The sequence below is a fragment of the Oncorhynchus mykiss genome, chromosome 1 (assembly GCF_013265735.2).
Source record: "Oncorhynchus mykiss isolate Arlee chromosome 1, USDA_OmykA_1.1, whole genome shotgun sequence".
NCBI classification, from domain to species: Eukaryota; Metazoa; Chordata; class Actinopteri; order Salmoniformes; family Salmonidae; genus Oncorhynchus; species Oncorhynchus mykiss.
The window spans coordinates 44,134,649-44,155,875 of NC_048565.1; the positions used below are offsets into that span (position 1 = coordinate 44,134,649).

Sequence of the window (21,227 nt, forward strand, 5' to 3'; positions counted from 1 at the left end):
ACCCATCATAAAATGTAGCGTTCAGCTTTAAAAATGAACAAAACAAAATGCTTTTATTGCCACCTCGTGGATTTACACCATAGAGTGTTCGCAAGAACCTGCTTTAAAATGGATTTTGTCATAGGCTTCACTAAATTGTACATCAATACAGACATTTGAACACTTTCAACAATTATGCTGAATTCCAAATGTTAAGATTTACGCACAAGTTAAATGTTTTGGACAAGAGACTCCATCAGCAAAATAAGGCTTTATTTTAATTATTTTTATTGTGTGAACCAACATGTCATTCATAGAAGCATTAAAAAAGTTAAGCTAACAGTAATACAGCTAGAGGAGGTTTGCTTCCGAGCCTCAGAGTTGTGGTGAACAGGAAGGTAAGGCCTCAGAGTGCAGGCCCAGCAGTCTAAACTGTAGTAGAGGAGCCTGGCTGTTCAGCAGGTTACAGTACAGAGATAGGATTAAAGCATTAACAACTGACCCTATACAGTTAACTGGCAGTGCTTGACACAGGACGAGTCCAAGATTACAACTCTGGACTCACGGATGGGAAAGCAACTCACTGAGCTAATGTGGAGGTTAAGTCCTTTTTCATAAAACAAAACAAAAAGGATATCTCTCTGTGAAAGGTGAAACATTTGCTTTGAAATGTGGGCCAAGTTCTAGTTTAGACTTCTCATCAAACATGGCAATGTAGTCAACATTATACAACATTCATAAAAAGATTTGATAGTTTGAAAACAAATTTCAAGAGGGTTTTGTCACTCAAATAACACGATAGCTTGGCAACTTCCTTAGTGATGGCAAACTCAATGACCCTTCTGCATAAGAACCATGGAGAGTTAGCTCTCAAGTTGAAAGTACAACCCTAAGACACCAACCTGGCTGAGACACACCTCCAGATTAGTCACATACATATACACTCAGAAGCCTATTTAACCTATAGAACCCTGCTTACACATTTTAGAAATCTAGACAAACATAATTAGTGTGCAATGTTGTTTCCCATGTTAGCAGTTAGAGCCTCCCCATCATCCTTCACTCTCTTCCTCATCATTTGGTTAGCTGATTGTGACCTCTCTCTCTTTCGGTCTTTCTCTCGCTCTCTCTCCATGTACTCAGTGCTCATACAGTTAGGGCTACACTCCTCTCTCCCGCCATTCACTTTCACTGCTGAATGAAGCAGTATGTTCTATACTGTAAAGGGTCACATTCTGCTGCTATTCCAGTAGCCCTAGCAACTGCTCTCCTACGCCCAGAAAGTAGACCCCCTGTGCGATGCCAAAGAGAGGGGCAATGACCAGAGCGCGACATGTCGCCCCTTTGAGGAATGTTGCTGGGCCCTCTTTACTCCAGATCCGCCTATGGAAAGGTGAGAAACCTGCTGTCAGTGAAAGGTTTACACATACACATTGGAGCAGCAAACGTGTGGGTTTTCCGGTGCATGCCTTACCGTGTGCAGTCAACAATGCCACGGTATGTGTCCTCCCCCTCCCCCTTCTGCAAGGTCTGTATACGAGTCTTTATGACTGCCAACAAACACACACACACACACACACACACACGCACACACAGAAATCAATGTCAACTCAATTATCCTTTATAAAGTACAGACAATGAGGGTATCATTGTGCTCTGGGATTCTTGAGTTATTGATAATACCGTAGTTCATTCCACTGCACTTAAGGGATTACAATTAAATGATACCAAGTAAATTCAATAGCCTCTGCAACCGCAACCCAACACAGGACTCAGACCTTAAACTGTCCCTGTTCGGCATCTGCAGTGGCAAGAAAAAGAATGTGAACCCTTTGGAATTACCTGCATTTCTGCATTAATTGGTCATAAAATTTGATCTGATCTTCATCTAAGTCACAACAATGGACAAACACAGTCTGCTTAAACTAATAACACACAAACAATTATACGTTTTCATGTCTTTATTGAACACACCGTGTAAACATTCACAGTGTAATAACTGGTTGACCCGCCTTTGGCAGCAATAAACTCAACCAAACATTTTCTGTAGTTGCGGATCAGACCTGCACAACGGTCAGGAGGAATTTTGGACCATTCATCTTTACAAAACTGTTTCAGTTCAGCAATATACACTGCTCAAAAAAATAAACAACACAATGTAACTCCAAGTCAATCACACTTCTGTGAAATCAAACTGTCCACTTAGGAAGCAACACTGATTGACAAATTTCACATGCTGTTGTGCAAGTGGAAAAGACAACAGGTGGAAATTATAGGTAATTAGCAAGACACCCCGAATAAAGGAGTGGTTCTGCAGGTGGTGACCACAGACCACTTCTCAGTTCCTATGCTTCCTGGCTGATGTTTTGGTCACTTTTGAATGCTGGCGGTGCTTTCACTCTAGTGGTAGCATAAGACGGAGTCTACAACCCACACAAGTGGCTCAGGTAGTGCAGCTCATCCAGGATGGCACATCAATGCGAGCTGTGGCAAGAAGGTTTGCTGTGTCTGTCAGCGTAGTGTCCAGAGCATGGAGGCGCTACCAGGAGACAGGCCAGTACATCAGGAGACGTGGAGGAAAGCTGTAGGAGGGCAACAACCCAGCAGCAGGACCGCTACCTCCGCCTTTGTGCAAGGAGGAGCAGGAGGAGCACTGCCAGAGCCCTGTAAAATGACCTCCAGCAGGCCACAAATGTGCATGTGTCTGCTCAAACGGTCAGAAACAGACTCCATGAGGGTGGTATGAGGGCCTGACGTCCACAGGGGGAGGGGTTGTGCTTACAGCCCAACACCGTGCAGGACGTTTTTCATTTGCCAGAGAACACCAAGATTGGCAAATTCGCCACTGGCACCCTGTGCTCTTCACAGATGAAAGCAGGTTCACACTGAGCACATGTGACAGAGTCTGGAGACGCCGTGGAGAACGTTCTGCTGCCTGCAACATCCTCCAGCATGACCGGTTTGGCGGTGGGTCAATCATGGTGTGGGGTGGCATTTCTTTGGGGGGCCGCACAGCCCTCCATGTGCTCGCCAGAGGTAGCCTGACTGCCATTAGGTACCAAGATGAGATCCTCAGACCCCTTGTGAGACCATATGCTGGTGCGATTGGCCCTGGGTTCCTCCTAATGCAAGACAATGCTAGACCTCATGTGGCTGGAGTGTGTCAGAAGTTCCTGCAAGAAGCACATCTGGGACATCATGTCTCGCTCCATCCACCAACAGTCTGTTGCACCACAGACTGTCCAGGAGCTGGCAGATGCTTTAGTCCAGGTTTGGGAGGAGATCCCTCAGGAGACCATCCGCCACCTCATCAGGAGCATGCCCAGGCGTTGTAGGGAGGTTATACAGGCACGTGGAGGCCACACACACTACTGAGCCTCATTTTGACTTGTTTTAAGGACATTACATCAAAGTTGGATCAGCCTGTAGTGTGACTCCAAATCCAGACCTCCATGGGTTGATACATTTGATTTCCATTGATAATTTGTGTGATTTTGTTGTTAGCACATTCAACTATGTAAAGAAAAAAAGTATTTAATAAGAATATTTAATTCATTCAGATCTAGGATGTGTTATTTTAGTGTTCCCTTTATTTTTTTGAGCAGTGTACTTAGGATGTCTGGTGTGAACCGCTCTCGAGGTCATGCCACAGCATTTTAAATGGGGTTGAGGTCAGGACTCTGACTGAGCCACTCCAGAAGGCTTATTTTCTTCAGTTGAATCCATTCGGTTGTTGATTTACTTCTGTGTTTTGGGTCGTTGTCCTGTTGCATCACCCAACTTCTGTTGAGCTTCAATTGGAGGACAGATATCCTTACATTCTCCTACAAAATGTCTTGATACACTTGTGAATTGATTTTTCCGTCGATGTCGATGATAGCAAACTGTCCAGGCCCCGAGGCAGCCCCAAACCATGATGCTCCCTCCACCATAATTTACAGCTGGGATGAGGTTTTGATGTCGGTGTGCTGTGCCTTTTTTTCTCCACACATAGTGTTGTGTTCCTCACAAACAACTCCACTTTAGTTTAAACTGTCCACAGATAGAGTAGCAACAGTGCTGAACTTTCAAGTTGTCTTACCGTGGACTGATGAACATCAAGGCTTTTAGAGATACTTTTACTTTTGTAACCCTTTCCAACTTTATGCAAGTCAACAATTCTTAATCTTAGGTTTCTGAGATCTCTTTTATTCGAGGAATGGTTCACATTAGGCAATACTTCTTGTGAATAGCAAACTCAAATTTTGTGTGTGTTCACATACTTTTTCAAACCTACACTGTGAATGTTTAAATGATGTATTCAATATAGACAAGAAAAATAAACTAATAACACACAAATTATTGTAAGCACACTGTGTTTGTCTTGTTGTGACTAAGATGAAGATCAGATCAAATTTTCTGAATCATTTCTGCAGAAATCCAGGTAATTCCAAGGGTTCACATACTTTTTCTTGCCACTGTACATAAGGATTAGATGGTCTTATTGTGTGCATTACAGTGTAGGACTGAACAACATGTACTGCGACTGAATAACGTGTACGTTACTGAATGACACTGAGAATACAGAGGTTTATCTCTGCTTTATGGGGCTCCCCCAGCCTTTCCCTGCCTCTGTCTCTCTCACCGTCCAGTGGTGTGACAGCTACAGCTGCCACTGATCCGGCTGTGCAGCCTGCCGTGAAGGACTGCAGGAAGGGGGCCCGCTCCTGCAGGTCTCCATGGCTACTCGGCCCTCCTCGGCCCAGCGCGTTCAGGTTGGCGAACATCGGGAAGTAGATCATAGAGAAAGGGACGTCCCTGGAAAATGAAAAATAACAGAGGTATGGCTCAGTCCACAGGAGGATTAACACTGCAAGAACCTATTGATTTGTAGTACCAGTCAAAATTTTGGACACCTATTAATTCCAGGATTTTTCTTTATTTTGACTATTTTCTACATTGTAGAATAATAGTGAGACATCAAAACTATGAAATAACACATATGGAATCATGAAGTAACCAAAAGTGTTAAATCAAAATATATTTTATATTTTTATATATTTACAGCTTTGCACACTCTTGGCATTCCTCAACCAGCTTCATGAGGTAGTCACCTGGAATGCATTTCAATTCACAGGTGTGCCTTGTTAAAAGTTAGTTTGTGGAATTTCTTTCCTTCTTAAATGTGTTTGAGCCAATCAGCCAGTGTTGTGACAAGGTAGGAGGGGTATACAGAAGATAGCCCTATTTGGTAAAAGACCAAGTCCATATTATGGCAAGAACAGCTCAAATAAGCAAAGAGAAACAACAGTCCATCATTACTTTAAGACATGAAGGTCAGTCAATGTGGAACATTTCAAGAGCTTTGAAAGGTTCTTCAAGTGCATTCGCAAAAACCATCAAGCGCTATGATGAAACTGATTCATGAGGACTGCTGCAGAGGACAAGTTCATTAGAGTTAACTGCACCTCAGGTTGCAGCCCAAATAAATGCTTCACAGAGTTCAAGTAACAGACACATCAACATCAATTGTTCAGAGGAGACTGCGTGAATTAGGCTTTCATGGTTGAATTGCTGCAAAGAAACCACTACTAAAGGACACCAATAAGAAGAAGTGACTTGCTTGGGCAAAGAAACACAAGCAATGGACATTAGACCGGTAGAATTCTGTCCTTTGGTCTGATGAGTCCAAATTTTAGATTTTTGGTTCCAACCCAGTGTCTTTCTGAGACGCAGAGTAGGTGAACGGATGATCTCCGCATGTGTGGTTCCCACCGTGAAGCATAGAGGAGGAGGTGTGATGGTGCTTTGCTGGTGACACCGTCAGTGATTTATTTAGAATTCAAGGCACACTTAACCAGCATGGCTACCACAGCATTCTGCAGCGATACACCATCCCATCTGGTTTGCACTTAGTGGGACTATCATTTGTTTTCCAACAGGACAATGACCCAAAACACACCTCCAGGCTGTGTAAGAGCTATTTGACCAAGGAGAGTGATGAGTGCTGCATCAGATGACCTGGCCTCCACAATCACCCGACCTCAACCCAATAGAGATGATTTGGGATGAGTTGGACTGCAGAGTGAAGGAAAAATAGCCAACAAGTGCTCAGCATATGTGGGAACTCCTTCAAGACTGTTGGAAAAACATTCCTCATGAAGCTCGTTGAGAGAATGCCAAGAGTGTGCAAAGCTGTCTTCAAGGCAAGTGGTGGCTACTTTGAAGAATCTAAAATATATTTTGATTTGTTTAACATCTTTTTGGTTACTACATGATTCCATGTGTTATTTCATAGTTTTGATGTCTTCACTTTTATTCTACAATGTAGAAAATAGTACAAAATAAAGAAAAATGGCCCCTTCTTGAATGAGTAGGTGTGTCCAAACTTTTGACTGGTACTGTATTTTGGGCTTGATAAGCCAGTGTGCCAGTCAGACCCGAGATACATTCTATGCTTAGTGTAAGAGACAACTTATTTCCAAAAAATGTCAAATGTTGAACAGAGGGATGCGATATGTGGTGTACGTAAATGAGGTAGCCTTCACCAGAAGTAAATCTGAAAGTCTTTGCCACGAACTAATCACCAGTAATGAGACAATGAGACAAATCAGGCCTGACAGTGAGTCTAGCAGGTTACCTCAGTTCACTCAGTTCAGGATTACTCAGAACTGAGCAACAGAAACATGTTTGTGTGCATGTGTGTTTGTGTGCTTGGCACACAGGGAGTGAATGAGTCAGTGAGTGAGTGAGTGCGTGCGTGCGTTTGACATACACACATACAGTTTGTCTAATATCATTAATTCAGTGTTTGACTTTGTATGCTGTTGCCTATGTGAATTTGAGAGAAACAGAGAGATGACCTCATCAATGTGGCTCCTGCTCCCCGGTAGAGGCCAGGCAGGCCGCGTGTTTTCAGTAGCTCCAGGGTGATACGGATGGCAGTGGTCCGTGGTGGTGGGACTGGCTGGGCTGCAGGGGGGGCCACCAATGACGGCGCTGGACCAGGAGCTGCAGTGGGTGCTTGGACCACTCTGGTTATGGCAGCTGTCACACACACACCACATCAGTGTCAAAAAACTTCAGCAGCAGAGTCATTATCACTGCCTAGCACAGACAGCTGTGGCCTAAGGACAAATGGTTCACAGAACTCACCCAACCTTCCTGCATCTTGCAACTGGATCTTGAGCATCTCCATGGGTGTGGTCACTATCACCTGACACGTCCCCGCCCCACATCCTGCCAGTATCTCCCCCCATAGGGGCAACTTCCTGTGGGACAAAATGAGAGGGTTAGCAGGGTAATAAATAACACAAAGCAATGGCACCACCATTCTGATAAATAGACACAGTGCACTGCAGGAATAGCACCTTCGATCGTCTGACTTTATTACATTAATGTTATGTTAACTAAGGATTATCCACCTGATGAACTTTTTGCATGAATACAGTTGAAGTTGGAAGTTTACATACACTTAGGTTGGAGTCATTAAAAATAGATTTTTCAACCACTCTTGGAAGTTGGTTAGGATCTAATTTTTCCAACAATTGTTTACAGACAGATTATTTAACTTCTAATTCACTGTATCACAATTCCAGTGGGTCAAAAGTTTACATACGCTAAATTGACTGTGCCTTTAAAAAGCTGGGAAAATTCCAGAAAATTATATCATGGCTTTAGATGCCATGATAGATTTTAGTCAATTGGAGGTGTACCTGTGGATGTATTTCAAGGCCTATCTTCAAACTCAGTGCCTCTTTGCTTGACATCATGGGAAAATCAAAAGAAATCAGTCAATACATCAGAATAAATATTGTAGACCTCCACAAGTTTGGTTCATCCTTGGGAGCAATTTCCAAATGCCTGAAGGTACCACGTGCATCTGTACAAACAATAGTACGCAAGTATAAACACCATGGGACCACGCAGCCGTCATACCGCTCAGGAAGGAGACACATTCTGTCTCCTAGAGATGAACATACTTTGGAGCGAAAAGTGCAAATCAATCCCAGAACAACAGCAAAGGACCTTGTGAAGATGCTGGAGGAAACAGGTACAAAAGTATCTATATCCACAGTAAAACGAGTCCTATATGGACATAACCTGAAAGGCCGCTCAGCAAGGAAGAAGCCACTGCTCCAAAACCGCCATAAAAAAGCCAGACTATAGTTTGCAACTGCACGTGGGAACAAAGATTATACTTTTTGGAAAAATGTCCTCTGGTCTGATGAAACAAAAATCGCCATAATGGCCATAAAGACCATCGTTGTGTTTGTAGGAAAAAGGGGGATGCTTGCAAGCCAAAGAACACCATCCCAACCATGAAGCACAGGGGTGGCAGCAACATGTTATGGGGGTGCTTTTCTGCAGGAGGGACTGGTGCACTTCACAAAATAGATGGCATCATGAGGGAGGAAAATTATGTGGATATATTGAAGCAACATCTCAAGACATCAGTCAGGAAGTTAAAGCTTGGTCGCAAATGGGTCTTCCAAATGGACAATGACCCCAAGCATACTTCCAAAGTTGTGGCAAAATGGCTTAAGAACAACAAAGTCAAGGTATTGGAGTGGCTAACACAAAGCCCTGACCTCAATCCTATAGAAATTGTGGGCAGAACTGAAAAAGAGTGTGCGAGCAAGGAGGCCTAAACCTGACTCAGTTACACCAGATCTGTCAGGAGGAATGGGCCAAAATTCACCCAACTTACTGTGGGAAGCATGTGGAAGGAAGGCTACCCTGTTTGACCCAAGTTAAGCAACTTGAAGGCAATGCTACCAAATACTAATTGAGTGTATGTAAACTTCTGCCCCACTGGGAAAGTGATGAAAGAAATAAAAGCTGAAATAAATCATTCTCTCTACTATTATTCTGACATATCACATTCTTAAAATAAAGTGGTGATCCTAACTGACCTAAGACAGGGAATTTTTACTAGTATTAAATGTCACGAATTGTGAAAAACTGAGTTTAAATGTGGTGTAAGGTGTATGTAAACTTCCGACTTCAACTGTAAGTACTTTAAGGCAGAGGTTCTCAAGGTGGGGTCCAATGCAGCTGTTTTTATCTCAATATAAAATTGTTTCTGGGTAACAATTAAGTACCTTACTGTGATTGTTTTCAATTAAAGTTGCACTATGCAGAAATCACTCCGCCATTTCCTGGTTGCTAAAACTCTAGTAATTCGCCTAATTTCAGTTTGTGACAAAATAAGCTAGTATAGTGTGGAGAATCATTGTACCATCTAAACCGCTGTGAAATATATTTTCATAACCAAAAATATTGTTGTTACAGCTGCTTGAAGCTTGTGTACAAAACTGAAAGTAAAAGACACAAAAACAAGAGCATAGAAAAAGCATACATAGAATATACAGTATCTACCGCTTCTTAGAGTTGCTTTCAAGTAGAATCATAGATCTATAACTCACATTTATGTTTGAATTTGGTTGGGTTGCCCACAAATGTACATATTGCCACTTTCAAATGGTCAAAAATACAAAAATAGCTTCATAGCAAAGAGCAATTTCACACACAAGAATTTTGCTAGGACTGTCTGGGAGTCTGAATGGGGAGGGGAAAACTGAAAATTAGCTGTTATTGGCAAAGAGGTTTGGGATTCTCTTTCTTATTGGTCTATTAACTAATTGAGGTCACCAGGCAGGCCAAAACTCCATCCCTTCAAAACAGGCTGAAATTTCAGGCAGCTCTTACACTTAAAGGGCATTATCGTCGATTTCCCAGTATTATTCCAACCTCATAGTGTGGAAATGTATATAAAACACAGGAAAATCACGTTTTGGACTGCACTGGGCCTGACAACAGATGAAACAAAGTTTGGCCAAGGGATCCGTGGAATAAGTTTAGAGGGTGTAATACAATAGAATGTAATGTTATTCATGTACAATTTATGTTCTTAATCCTGGGCAACATGGGTCTGTGAGGGATATTGGTATCCACAGTACTCCACCAATTATCAATTCTGTTTTCCTCACCCAATTTTTTTGTGTTCATAAATGCACTGTATTTCTTTTGCTTTAAAAGTGCAACGTTTTCTCTCTGCCCCAAGGAAAAATATGTAAAAAATTGCAGGATATTACCTTTAAAGCTGCAACCCCAAAACATCTCTCTGCCACATGACAAAATCTGTAGAATTGCAGGAAATCAGCTTGAACTGCAACATTTTCTCTCTGATGCCAAGAGGTGTGCCTTTTAAAATGTTCCTTCCCAGGGCCCAAAACTTTGTTCCTCCTGGCAACGCACTGCTGAAGTCATAATAAAACTCCTTATATGCTGATTATGAGGGGGTCCCTGATGAAATTGCTATCACAAAAGGGGTCCCCGGCCCCAAAAGTGTTTCAGTTTAAGTATCTTTCAGTTGAATTGTGAAAAAAGTGTAGGTGCTGTTCTAGGACTAAATGTGAGTTACCCATCCTTGGAGAGTTTCTGTCTGAAGATATCATTTGCTGCCAGTTTGATGGCTTTCTCTGGTGTGACAAGAGTGAGATTCACTACTGCACCTGGGAAGGGGGAGGGGTAATGGATTATAGCAACACAAACTACAGTTAACGTCATACACAAAACCTTCCCCTGCGCTGCACATCCATATGATTAGCTCTAGGTTAGTTACTAACTGTAAGTGCTTGATTGGTAGGCCGTCATTGTAAATACGAATTTGTTCTTAACTGACTTGCCTTGTTAAATAAAGGTTAAATAAAATCAATTTATAAAATACTTTTTTTTTTTAAAGTACAATACAAGGTTTACTGCAGTTATGTCAATTTAGGCAGTGTTAGCTAAACTCAAAACACAGAATTGTACATTACATGAATCCAGGGAAATAGTACCTCTATACATCCCAAAGTAGCCTTCCATCTTAACTGTCTTCGTCAAACAGTCCAGCCTTCACATAAAAAGGAGAAATATTAAAGTCAAATCAGTTTGGGTGAACTTTCTGAAGAATTCCATCCTTGAAATTCATGATTTATTTTATAACATTGATAACTGATGCTTATTGACCATGCATAAACAATGAATACCTGAATGTTATGTAAATGTTGAGCGGCTTCACTGCAAGTAGATTGTATGTTTTAATATTTAATAATAATAAAAAATTAAAAATGAATACCATGTATGTAATTTGCATTTCCTTACAATACAGTGTCTTATCAATCTTAACAGAAACCCTACATAGTTGAATGTTGGTTGTTTGGGATCACTTAAACACAGCTACAAACACAAACATAATTGATGGACACTTTCCTTTAATTGGTTCACATTGTGATTTTACATTGATGTGATCAACTTCATGAGCAGCTACTAGATTGTTACTTAATTAAAAGACCATGTGTAGTCAGGATGCCAAAGGATCACTCCTGTGCCAACCAGTAACTCACTGGGCCAACATTCTGTCTTCACCAAGGTAAATATAGGCACAATGCCCACTCAACCCTGTTGCCATAGCACTGTCTTATCTGTACAGATGTATAGAGATAGATAGCTGTCTGGACTAGACAACCAGTAGAGCCAAGAATGTCAAGAAGTAATACCATTGAGCCAGGAATAAGCTTTTTTCCCTGTTGGATTTATTGTGAAAGCCACTCTGTAAATATAGCGCTCACCAATACACCACCAAATAATTGTTTTGAATGCAGATGTGCAAAAACACATTTGACCCAATCTGCCCTCATGGACAGCTTAGTCGGATTACTTGTAAACAATTACTGTGTGTATGAGTCAAACAGAACTATTCTCTCTTTCTTCCAATTCAATAAACTGTATTCGTCCCACAAGGGAAAACTCCCTCTTTCAAAAGGAGCGTCTCCCCGTCTCAAAGACCTCAAATCCCTGGTGCGAGTCAGGACAGGAAGTGTCTCAAGTCCCTTGTGTGGATAAAATAAAAGAGGAGCCAAGGCAATACTCACATCCCGGTGTAGACTCGGGCACCCTGCTGGTTCTGTAGTCGGGTCTTAGCCAGATCAATAGGAAACACACAGGTCACACCCACTAGCCCTGCCACGCCCCCATTAATCAGCTTAGCAGGTAGGCTGCGGAGATGGAAACCACAAAACACAAGCACACACACCCACGCAAGCCGACAGAGAGAAACATATCCATGCAAAACACCCAGACAAAGAGGAACAGATGCATACATACATACATACATACATACATACACACATGGAAAGACACAGACATAAACACTTGATAAATGCACAATGTTAACATAGGGAAAAACTAAATGTTTTCTCCTTTCACTCTATTGTTAGATTGAATCCTCAAGGTTTTGGGTGAAGAGATATTGTAATTGTGTACCTAACTTTCTGCTCGGCCATCCTGGCTGTCACTGGGCTCCAGGCCCACGTCAGTTTCCTTCCTCCTCCTCCGATCGGCACACCTGCTCAGCCCCAAGGTGTCACCGCTACCGTACCCTTACCGGCCCACCTGACTCCAGCACAAATGCAGCTTGCCGCCTCTATGGTATCAATGTGGTGTCTTTTCTTCCACAGTGGGGAACCATTGGGGTTCCTCTCCGCTATAATGTGGCACCCACCACCTGAACTTAACCGGTGTCCTCTGGCCAGTCTTCCTGCTCTGCTGTGCTACACAGGAATACAAGTGGTTCCTGTCTGTTCCAAAAGAGCAAGGCCACACCAATTACATGGGTCAGGTTATCTTTTCCCATACCTCAGTATCATACAGAGGTCCTTTTATCTCTGTGTTAACTCTCTGAACTGCAGTGACAACTCTTTATAGCAATAGTTATAGCAATAGGGTATTGCAGAAATGTAATGTCCACAAACTGAATCAGAATTCTGAAGCCCATCCTGGTTATTAATTGAAGCCCATCCTGGTCATTCATTACCAGGGTCCCAGATCTGTTTGCGCCATCATGCCACTCCTTGTCATGTTGGCATTGGACAAGGAGGTGAAGGTTAGCACAAACACGTCTGTTACCCAGGCAGGTCAGTCATAATACTGAGGCAGAATTTCCTGGGTCTCCCACATGTCTTAAGTCTCTCTAATCGTATTGCTAAAAGGGATAAGACTATTTGATCTACATAGGAGGGCAGAACTGAAATATTTATTTTTGCCGTGTACGAAAACGTGTAACATTGGTTTGACAACTTTTTTTCTGCCAACAATGATTGTCAGAAGCTGGCCTGTACAACATTATTATAGATAATATTACCCAAGTTGTAAAATTGACATCAGGTGTTCCCACCTCAAAAATTACCCTCTTCTCCTCTGTGTCCCCTTACCCTTTCTTAATTTTTTTCTCTCCTTACTTCCTTCTCTCAGCTCCCTAATTAATCTCCCTCTTAATCTCCCCACCTCCATTCCCCTTCGGTCTATTTTTACCTCAGTAAACCTTCCCTCTATCCTCGCTTCTCTTCCTATTAAAATACAATCAATTCACCTTTCTCCATCTCTCACCTTTCTGTTGATTTCTCCTCAGTACTTATCTTTCACCACAACCATCCTCCTCTTTTGAACCGTTCCTCTTGATCCCTCTCTTACTACAGCTCTGTACTTGCATTTCTAGTGCCCAATCACATTCTGCACATGCCTTTCACTGAGCCTCTCTGTGAAACTTTCTTTCAGCTCCGCTCCTTTCACACTAGTCCCCTGCCAAAACACAGACAAGAGCGTCTACCCCACGCCAACCTCAAACCCAAAAGCCCCAACTTCTCCAAACTGCACTAGATCATCGAGCTCAGACAACATAGCTTGTTTTAAGTCTGACATTTTTCTTTTTTTTTTAATAAGAAAGATAGCAATGGGGAACTTACCCCTCTCAGTGCATCCCACAAGCAGGATCAAGCTGTCCACTTTTCTTTCGCTTCAACAATGTGTGCAGCAATGGTATTCAAGCGAGAGCGATCTGAGAGACCTAGTCGCCACTCAGGGGCCGTTGCACAAACACCAGCATTGTCCTCCTGCCTAAGTCCCTCCCTCTTGTGGTGACTCACTGTGACACAGCCCCGGCAACACAGCTCTGCACTAACGCAACGCGACATAAACTCTGCCTATAGTCACACCACAAAGCTACAGAAACTGAACTCCCCACTCACATACCATGCTGACTGTGCAAAAATATTGCTATTATAATCCACAAAAACCTGAGCTGCAATACAAAGGCACTTTATGTATGAGAGAGCCTATTCAGTAGCAGCACAAGCATCGCATAATACCGCAGAGACCCAATATGAGCCACAACTGAAAGAGACACTGATATTTAAAATTCAATTAAAACAACAATAACATTTAACAAAAGCATTTAAAAAATAATTGTAAGAATAATATATCACTGAAACAATCAATGGAATAACAGCAACTCACAGCATTACTGCAACAACTGATTCCACTAACACAAGCTCCACCCTGTCTTGCCCCAACTGATTTATATAAGTATGGATTTTAGTATTGATTTATGTTCGTGAGAAAACAACTTCTGACATTGAAAATTAGTCTCATCAACTGGCAAATACTTGCATTCCAAAAGTAAATGGCGCTTTTCGATGAATGTTTCTCATTTGGGTTACAATATGTTGTCACGTTAGAGTACAAAGACAAATGTAAAAAAAGGGCATAAATTACAAGAGAGAAAAACACAAGCTGGTAGAACATTTTTTTCTTATCTTTTTGAGTGGTACACAAGTCAGAGAGTCTGTGAAACTCAGGTGGAAACAGGTGTGAGCTTCATGTTATACATTCTGCCTGCAGACTTCAGAGACAGACTGGACTAAATTGTCAATTGCCATAACAAGACAGTGGTTGCAACCCCTGTTATTGCCTATCTACAACTTTATGTTTACATTTGTTATTAACGCATTATCGAGCGTGTTTATTTTCTTCCACAATGACAAGGTCGTTGTAAGAGTGGAAGCATTATGGATGGTCTTTTTGTGGAGGAGAGGACTTGTCTTCTCTGAGCTGGCCGTTGAGCCTTTCAGAAAGCGCCAATGAGAGAGCAGCTCTCACACCAGTGTGTTGCAGTGGGTAAATGTGGCCCCAGACTGCCTGGTGTCAGGTTACAAACACTGGACACCCCTTAACTCCTGGTAAAGAGGATTTCACCGTTTTCATAGAGTAGACTGTGATTATGTAATGTATTCGTATTCCAGAGATCCTTTGTTTGGCCATATTGAGTCAGTGAGTTCTGGCTCAAATACTGCACAAGTACGTCCAGAGGAACAGTAGACAAAGTCATCACTGACAACGTCATGGGTATGATATTGATGACCAACCTGGGGTTGGATGCATGATCCATACCTTTCCTATTGCCTCAGTTTCATCAATCAATGTCCTATAAGGTTACACATACAGACAGTACTCAGAATAGCCCAACTATAGTGTACTTACACAATTTTGTCCCTTGCAGCTAGAATGCTTACACAATCAACTGGAATTCAACGCAAACTACATGATGACAAAGATCATGCTCACTGAGGTGACTCATTATTTGTAATCATGCATGGTCTTTTAATCTTAAAACAATGGTCAGTCTATGTTAGGACAAAGCTAGTGAGCTGCATGACATGGTATTGGATAGTCATTTTGAGGCACATATATGGCATGTTGTTGATCCCCTCTGAGAGTTGTGACTGGATGTTCTGAAAGAGCCTGGATCATTGAACAAAGTCCACGTTCTAAAATGAGTAGGCTACCTAAGCTCGACCACAGCCACACAGGACAACAGGCAGTCAGGATCTGTCTGTCTCCTAGCAACATGGCAGCACTGAAGGGGCACAGAGGCTCCCAGGGGACCTAAGCCCATCACACCATTGACAGCACTGTGAAAGCTGTCCACCGCCTAGCCCGGAGGTGACTTCTCAATCAACCCCAGCCCTAATCAAATTAAATTCAAAATCAAAATGTATTGGTCGCGTACACAGATTTGCTGGTGTTATAGCAGGTGCAGCAAAATTGTGTTTCTAACTCCAACGATGCAGTAGAATGTCTCACAAATAATAAACAAAAATCCTTATTGATGTCACTTGTGAAATCCACTACAATCAGTGTCGATTAAGGGGAGGAGACAGGTTAAAGAAAGAAAGATCTTTAAGCCTTGAGACAATTGGTAGGTGCCAGGCGCACCGGTTTGTGTCAAGAACTACAACGCTGCTGGGTTTTTCACGCTCAACTGTTTCTTGTGTGTATCAAGAATGACCCACCACCCAAAGTCCTTCCAGCCAACTTGACACAACTGTGGGAAGCGTTGGCATCAAACTGGGCCAGCATCCCTGTGGAACACTTTCGACACCTTTAAGAGTCCATGGCCTGACGAATTGAGGCTGTTCTGAGGGTAAAAGAGGTGGGGGTGCATCTGAATATTAGGAAGGTGTTCCTAATTTGTGGTATACCCAGTGTACATACACCATGAGTAAACAATGATATATAAACAGAATATGAGGTTGTCAGCGTTCAATTACTCTACAGTATACACAGTGCATTCGGAAAGTATTAACACCCCTTGACTTTTTCCACATTTTGTTACATTACAGCCTTAATCTAAAATGTTTTAAATTGTTTTTTCCCCCTCAATCAATCTACACACAATACCCCATAATGACAAAGCAAACACAGGTTTTACAAATAAAAAAACTGATATCACATTTACATAAGTATTCAGACCCTTTACTCAGTACTTTGTTGAAGCACCTTTGGCAGCTATTACAGCCTTGAGTCTTCTTGGGTATGACACAGAAGCTTGGCACGCCTGTATTTGAAAAGTTTCTCCCATTCTCTGCAGATCCTCTCAAGCTCTGTCAGGTTGGATGGAGAGTGTCGCTGCACAGCTATTTCAGGTCTCTCCAGAGATGTTAGATCGGGTTCAAGTCCGGGCTCTAGCTGGGCCACTCAAGGACATTCAGAGACCTGTCCTGAAGCCACTTCTGCGTTGTCTTGGCTGTGTGCTTAGGGTCAAGGTGAACCTTCCAACAGTTCCTGAGCGGTCTGGAGCAGGTTTTCATCAAGGATCGCTCTGTACTTTTCTCCATTCATCTTTACCTCGATCCTGACTACTCTCCCAATCTCTGCCGCTGAAAAACATCTCCACAGCATAATGGTGCCACCACCATGCTTCACCATAGGGATGGTGCCATGTTTTCTCCAGATGTGACGCTTGGCATTCAGGCCAAATAGTTCAATATTGGTTTCATCAGACCAGAAAATCTTGTTTCCCATGGTCTGAGGGTCCTTTAGTTGCCTTTTGACAAACTCCAAGCGGGCTGTCATATACCTTTTACTGAGCAGTGGCTTCCGTCTGACCATTCTTCCATAAAGGCCTGATTGGTGGATTGCTGCAAAGATGGTTGTCCTTCTGGAAGGTTCTCCCATCTCCACAGAGGGACTCTGGAGCTCTGTCAGAGTGACCACCGGGTTTTAGGTCACCTCCTTGAACAAGGCCATTCTCCACCGATTGCTCAGTTTGGCCGGGCGGCCAGCTCTTGGAAGAGTCTTGGTGGTTCCAAACGTGTTCCTTTTAAGAATGATGGAGGCCACTGTGTTCTTGGGGACCTTCAATGCTACAGACATTTTTTGGTACCCTTCCCCAGATCTGTGCCTCGACACAATCCTGTCTCAGAGCTTTACGGACAATTCCTTAGACCTCATGGCTTGGTTTTTGCTCTGACATGCACTGCCAACTGTGGGACCTTATATAGACAGGTGTGTGCCTTTCCAAATCATGTCCATAAATTAATTCAATCCATTTTAGAATAAGGCTGTAACATAACAAAATGTGGAAAAAGTCAAGGGGTTTGAATCCTTTCCGAAAGGCACTGTACATAATGCATTAGTCTCAAGGTGCAGGACAGAGTACCGAGCAGGTAGCTGGCTGGTGATGGCTGTTCAACAGTCTGATGGCCTGGAGATAGGAGATGTTTTTAAGTCTTTCTGTCCCGGCTTTGACTTTTTAAAAATATTTATTTATTTGTATTTATTTTTTACATTGAGGGAGAGGTTATTATCCTGGCACCACTCGCCAGGGCTCTAACCTCCTGCCTGTAGGCTGTCTCGTTGTGGATGGTAATCAGGCCTTCCACTGTTGTGTCATCAGCAAACTCTATGATTGAGTTGGAGTCATGCGTAGCCACGCAGTCATGAGTGAATGGGGTCTGAGCACACACCTCTGGGGAGCCTCCGTGTAGAGGATCAGTGTGGTGGAGGTGTTGTTGCCTACTCTCACCACAGAGGAAGTCTAGGACACAATATCACAGGAAGGAGTTCAGACCCAGGGCCCTGAGCTTAGTGACAAGCTTGGAGGGAACTATGGTTTTGAAAGCAGAGCTTTAGTTGATGAACAGCATTGTCACATAGGTATTCCTCTTGTCCAGGTTGGATAGGTTGGTGTGCAATGCAACAGCGTTTGCATTGTATGTGGATCTGTTGGGACGGTATGCAAATTGTAGTGGGTCTAGGATGTCGGGCAAGGTGGAGGGGATATGGTCCTTGACTAGCCTCTCAAAACACTTCATTGTGGCAGAGGTGAGTGCTACGGGGCAATAGTAATTTAGTTCAGTTACTTCATCTTGTTTGGATACATGAACAATGGTGGATATTTTGAAGCAAGTGGGGTCAACAGACTGGAATAGAGAGAGGTTGAATATGTCCGTAAACACCCCAGCCAACTGGTCTTCGCATGCACTGAGGACACGGCTTGGTATGCCGTCCGGGATGGCAGCCTTGTGAGGGTTAACACATTTGAAAGTCCTACTCACAGCGGCTACAGAGATTGGGAGCCACAGTCCTTGTGAGCAGCGGGGGCACATGACGCAGCTCTGTGTTGTTTTCCTCAAAGCGGGCAGAGAGCGTGTTACGTTTGTCTGGGAGTGAGGCTTCGGTGTCCGCAATGTGGCTGGTTTTTCCTTTATAAGCCGTGATTGTCAGAAGTCCCTGCCCAGTGACGTGAGCTTACCAGATGCCTTCTTGCTTGCATCAAGGCAACCAACACTGAACAATGCATGAGAGCACCAGCTGTTCCGGACAACTGTGTGATTACATAGTCCCTGTGCCCAAGAACGTCATGGTAACCTGCCTCACATCATGAAGTGCTTTGAAAGGCTGCATCAACACCATCATCCCAGAAACCCACTACAATTCGCATACGGCCCCAACAGATCCACAGATGACGCAATCTCCATTGCACTCCACACTAGCCTTTCCTACCTGGACAAAAGGAACACCTATGTGAGAAGTCTGTTTGTTGACTCCAGCTCAGCGTTCAACACCATAGCGTCCTCAAAGCTCATTACTAAGCTAAGGAGCCTGTGACTAAACACCTCCCTCTGCAACTGGATCCTGGACTTCCTGACAGGCCGCCACCAGGTGGTAAGGGTAGGCAACAACACATCTGCAGCGCTGGGGACCCTCAGGGGTGGGCGCTTCATCCCCCCATGTACTCCCTGTTCACCCACAACCACGTGGCGACACATGACTCCAACACCATCATTATGTTTGCTGATGATCACCGACAATGATGAGACAGCCTACAGGGAGAAGGTCAGTGACCTGGGAGTGTTGTGCCAGGACAACAACCTCTCCGTCCATGTGAGCAAGACAAAAGAGCTGATCGTGGACTATAAGAAAAGGGGGGCCGAGCACGCACCCATTCACATCGACAGGGCTGTAGTGGAGCGGGTTGAGAGCTTCAAGTTCCTTGGCGTCCACATCACTGACCAACTATCATGGTCCAAACACACCAAGACAGTCGCAAAGAGGGCACGACAACACCTATTCCCCCCTCAGGAGACTGAAAAGATTTGGCATGGGTCCTCAGATCCTCAAAAAGTTCTACAGCTGCACCATCGAGAATGTCCTGACTGGATGCATCACCACTTGGTATGGCAACTGCTCTGTATTTGACAGCAAGGAGCTACAGAGGGTAGTGCTTATGGCCCAGTACATCCCTGGGGCTAAGTTTCCTGACATCCAGGACCTTTATACCAGGCATTGTTATAAGGGCCAAAAAAAAATCATAGACTCCAGCCACACTAGACATAGATCTCTCTGCTATCGCATGGCAAGGAGTACCGGAGTGCCAAGTCTAGGTCCAAAAGGCTACTTAACAGCTTCTACCCCCAAGCCATTAGACTGCTAAGCAGTTAATCAAAATGGCTATACTATTTGCATTGACCCCCTTTTTTAGCTGCTGCTACTTGCTGTGTATTATCTATGCATAGTCACTTTACCCCTACCTACATGCACATATTACCTCAACTAACCTGTACCCCGCACATTGACAGGGTAATGGTACCCCCTGTATATACCCTCATTATTGCTATTTTATTGTATTACTTTATTTTTTAAAATTATCTGCATTGTTGGTTAAGGGCTTTTAAGTACGCATTTCGGGGTAAGGCTACGCCTGTTGTATTCGCGCATGTGACAAATACATTTTTGTTTTATTTTACATGCCTCTTGTGTCCGAGCCATTCAATTGCGACTCCACTTTGTTCCTCTAATGTTTTTGCCTCATTGATTGAATATAATAGAATATAGCTAGGTTAAATCGAAGGGCAGTTTCCATTTGTTATTGAATATGACAATATGGAAAATGTTAAACAGATGGTTGTAGTCTGAAAATTGCAGTATTGACCTTTGTCTTCAATCCATTGTAAAGTTGTGTAGCCTACTTATAAATGGTGAATTATGCTATGTTATTTTGGTAGTCCATTAAGATAGCCGCCCTATAATGGCAGTTCAGAGAGACAAAATGACAGCGTCTCAGGCCAGTGGGCACTCACCTCCTGATCAGTGCACACTTCTCTCCTTTAGGCTACATGCGCTTTCCCCTTCCTGCGATGGGGGGAGCCACCGCTTTAGATTCTAAACGTACTTACTCTCCATTGAAGGAGACTGCCGTTCCAAAACAAATGTTTTCAAAACCTTTTCCTCACTATTCTAGCTAACAAATCTACACTTACTGTGCTTTTATATAAACTGCAATTTGAAATATGAAGGCTAATTGCTGGTCTATAATAGGAGTTGAATAAGGAGATTATTACCTAACTCATCATAACTGGACCAGGGAGGACAAAACAAAAGAAAAGCAACATCCAAAATACGGTCCAATGATCAAATAAATATAAGTCCATGTACATGCACCCGCCACTTTGCTTCAACTCTTGAAAACGCGCAACAGAAGACGCACTCACAATTTTTATGCAGATACCGTACTTTTGAAAGACCATTCTGAAATCAGTAGCATACCCTTTAAATAGGGACTGGTCTATCAAGTCGAGGTGGTGGTGGATGTCTGCTGAAGA

At 43.1% G+C, this 21,227-nt stretch overlaps 1 protein-coding gene across 5 annotated transcripts; it reads right to left on the minus strand.

The window, feature by feature from the left end:
- Positions 1-244: 244 nt before the first annotated feature.
- slc25a18 (solute carrier family 25 member 18) lies at positions 245-21,159 on the minus strand. 5 transcript variants are annotated; one of them, XM_021602077.2, is made up of 10 exons: positions 20,967-21,159; positions 12,271-12,584; positions 11,880-12,002; positions 10,803-10,858; positions 10,385-10,475; positions 7,114-7,229; positions 6,822-7,005; positions 4,604-4,776; positions 1,454-1,529; positions 245-1,362 (listed from the first exon to the last, which is right to left on the minus strand). In XM_021602077.2, the coding sequence occupies exons 2-10, from the start codon at positions 12,288-12,290 to the stop codon at positions 1,221-1,223; spliced, it is 981 nt and encodes a 326-aa protein (XP_021457752.2). In that variant the 5' UTR covers positions 12,291-12,584; positions 20,967-21,159; the 3' UTR covers positions 245-1,220. The 5 variants fall into 5 exon arrangements, with proteins under 5 accessions (XP_021457752.2, XP_021457743.2, XP_021457760.2 ...); XM_021602068.2 differs by lacking the exon at positions 20,967-21,159 and adding an exon at positions 20,706-20,948; XM_021602085.2 differs by lacking the exon at positions 20,967-21,159 and adding an exon at positions 13,749-13,905 and having other exon boundaries at positions 12,271-12,557.
- Positions 21,160-21,227: the final 68 nt, after the last annotated feature.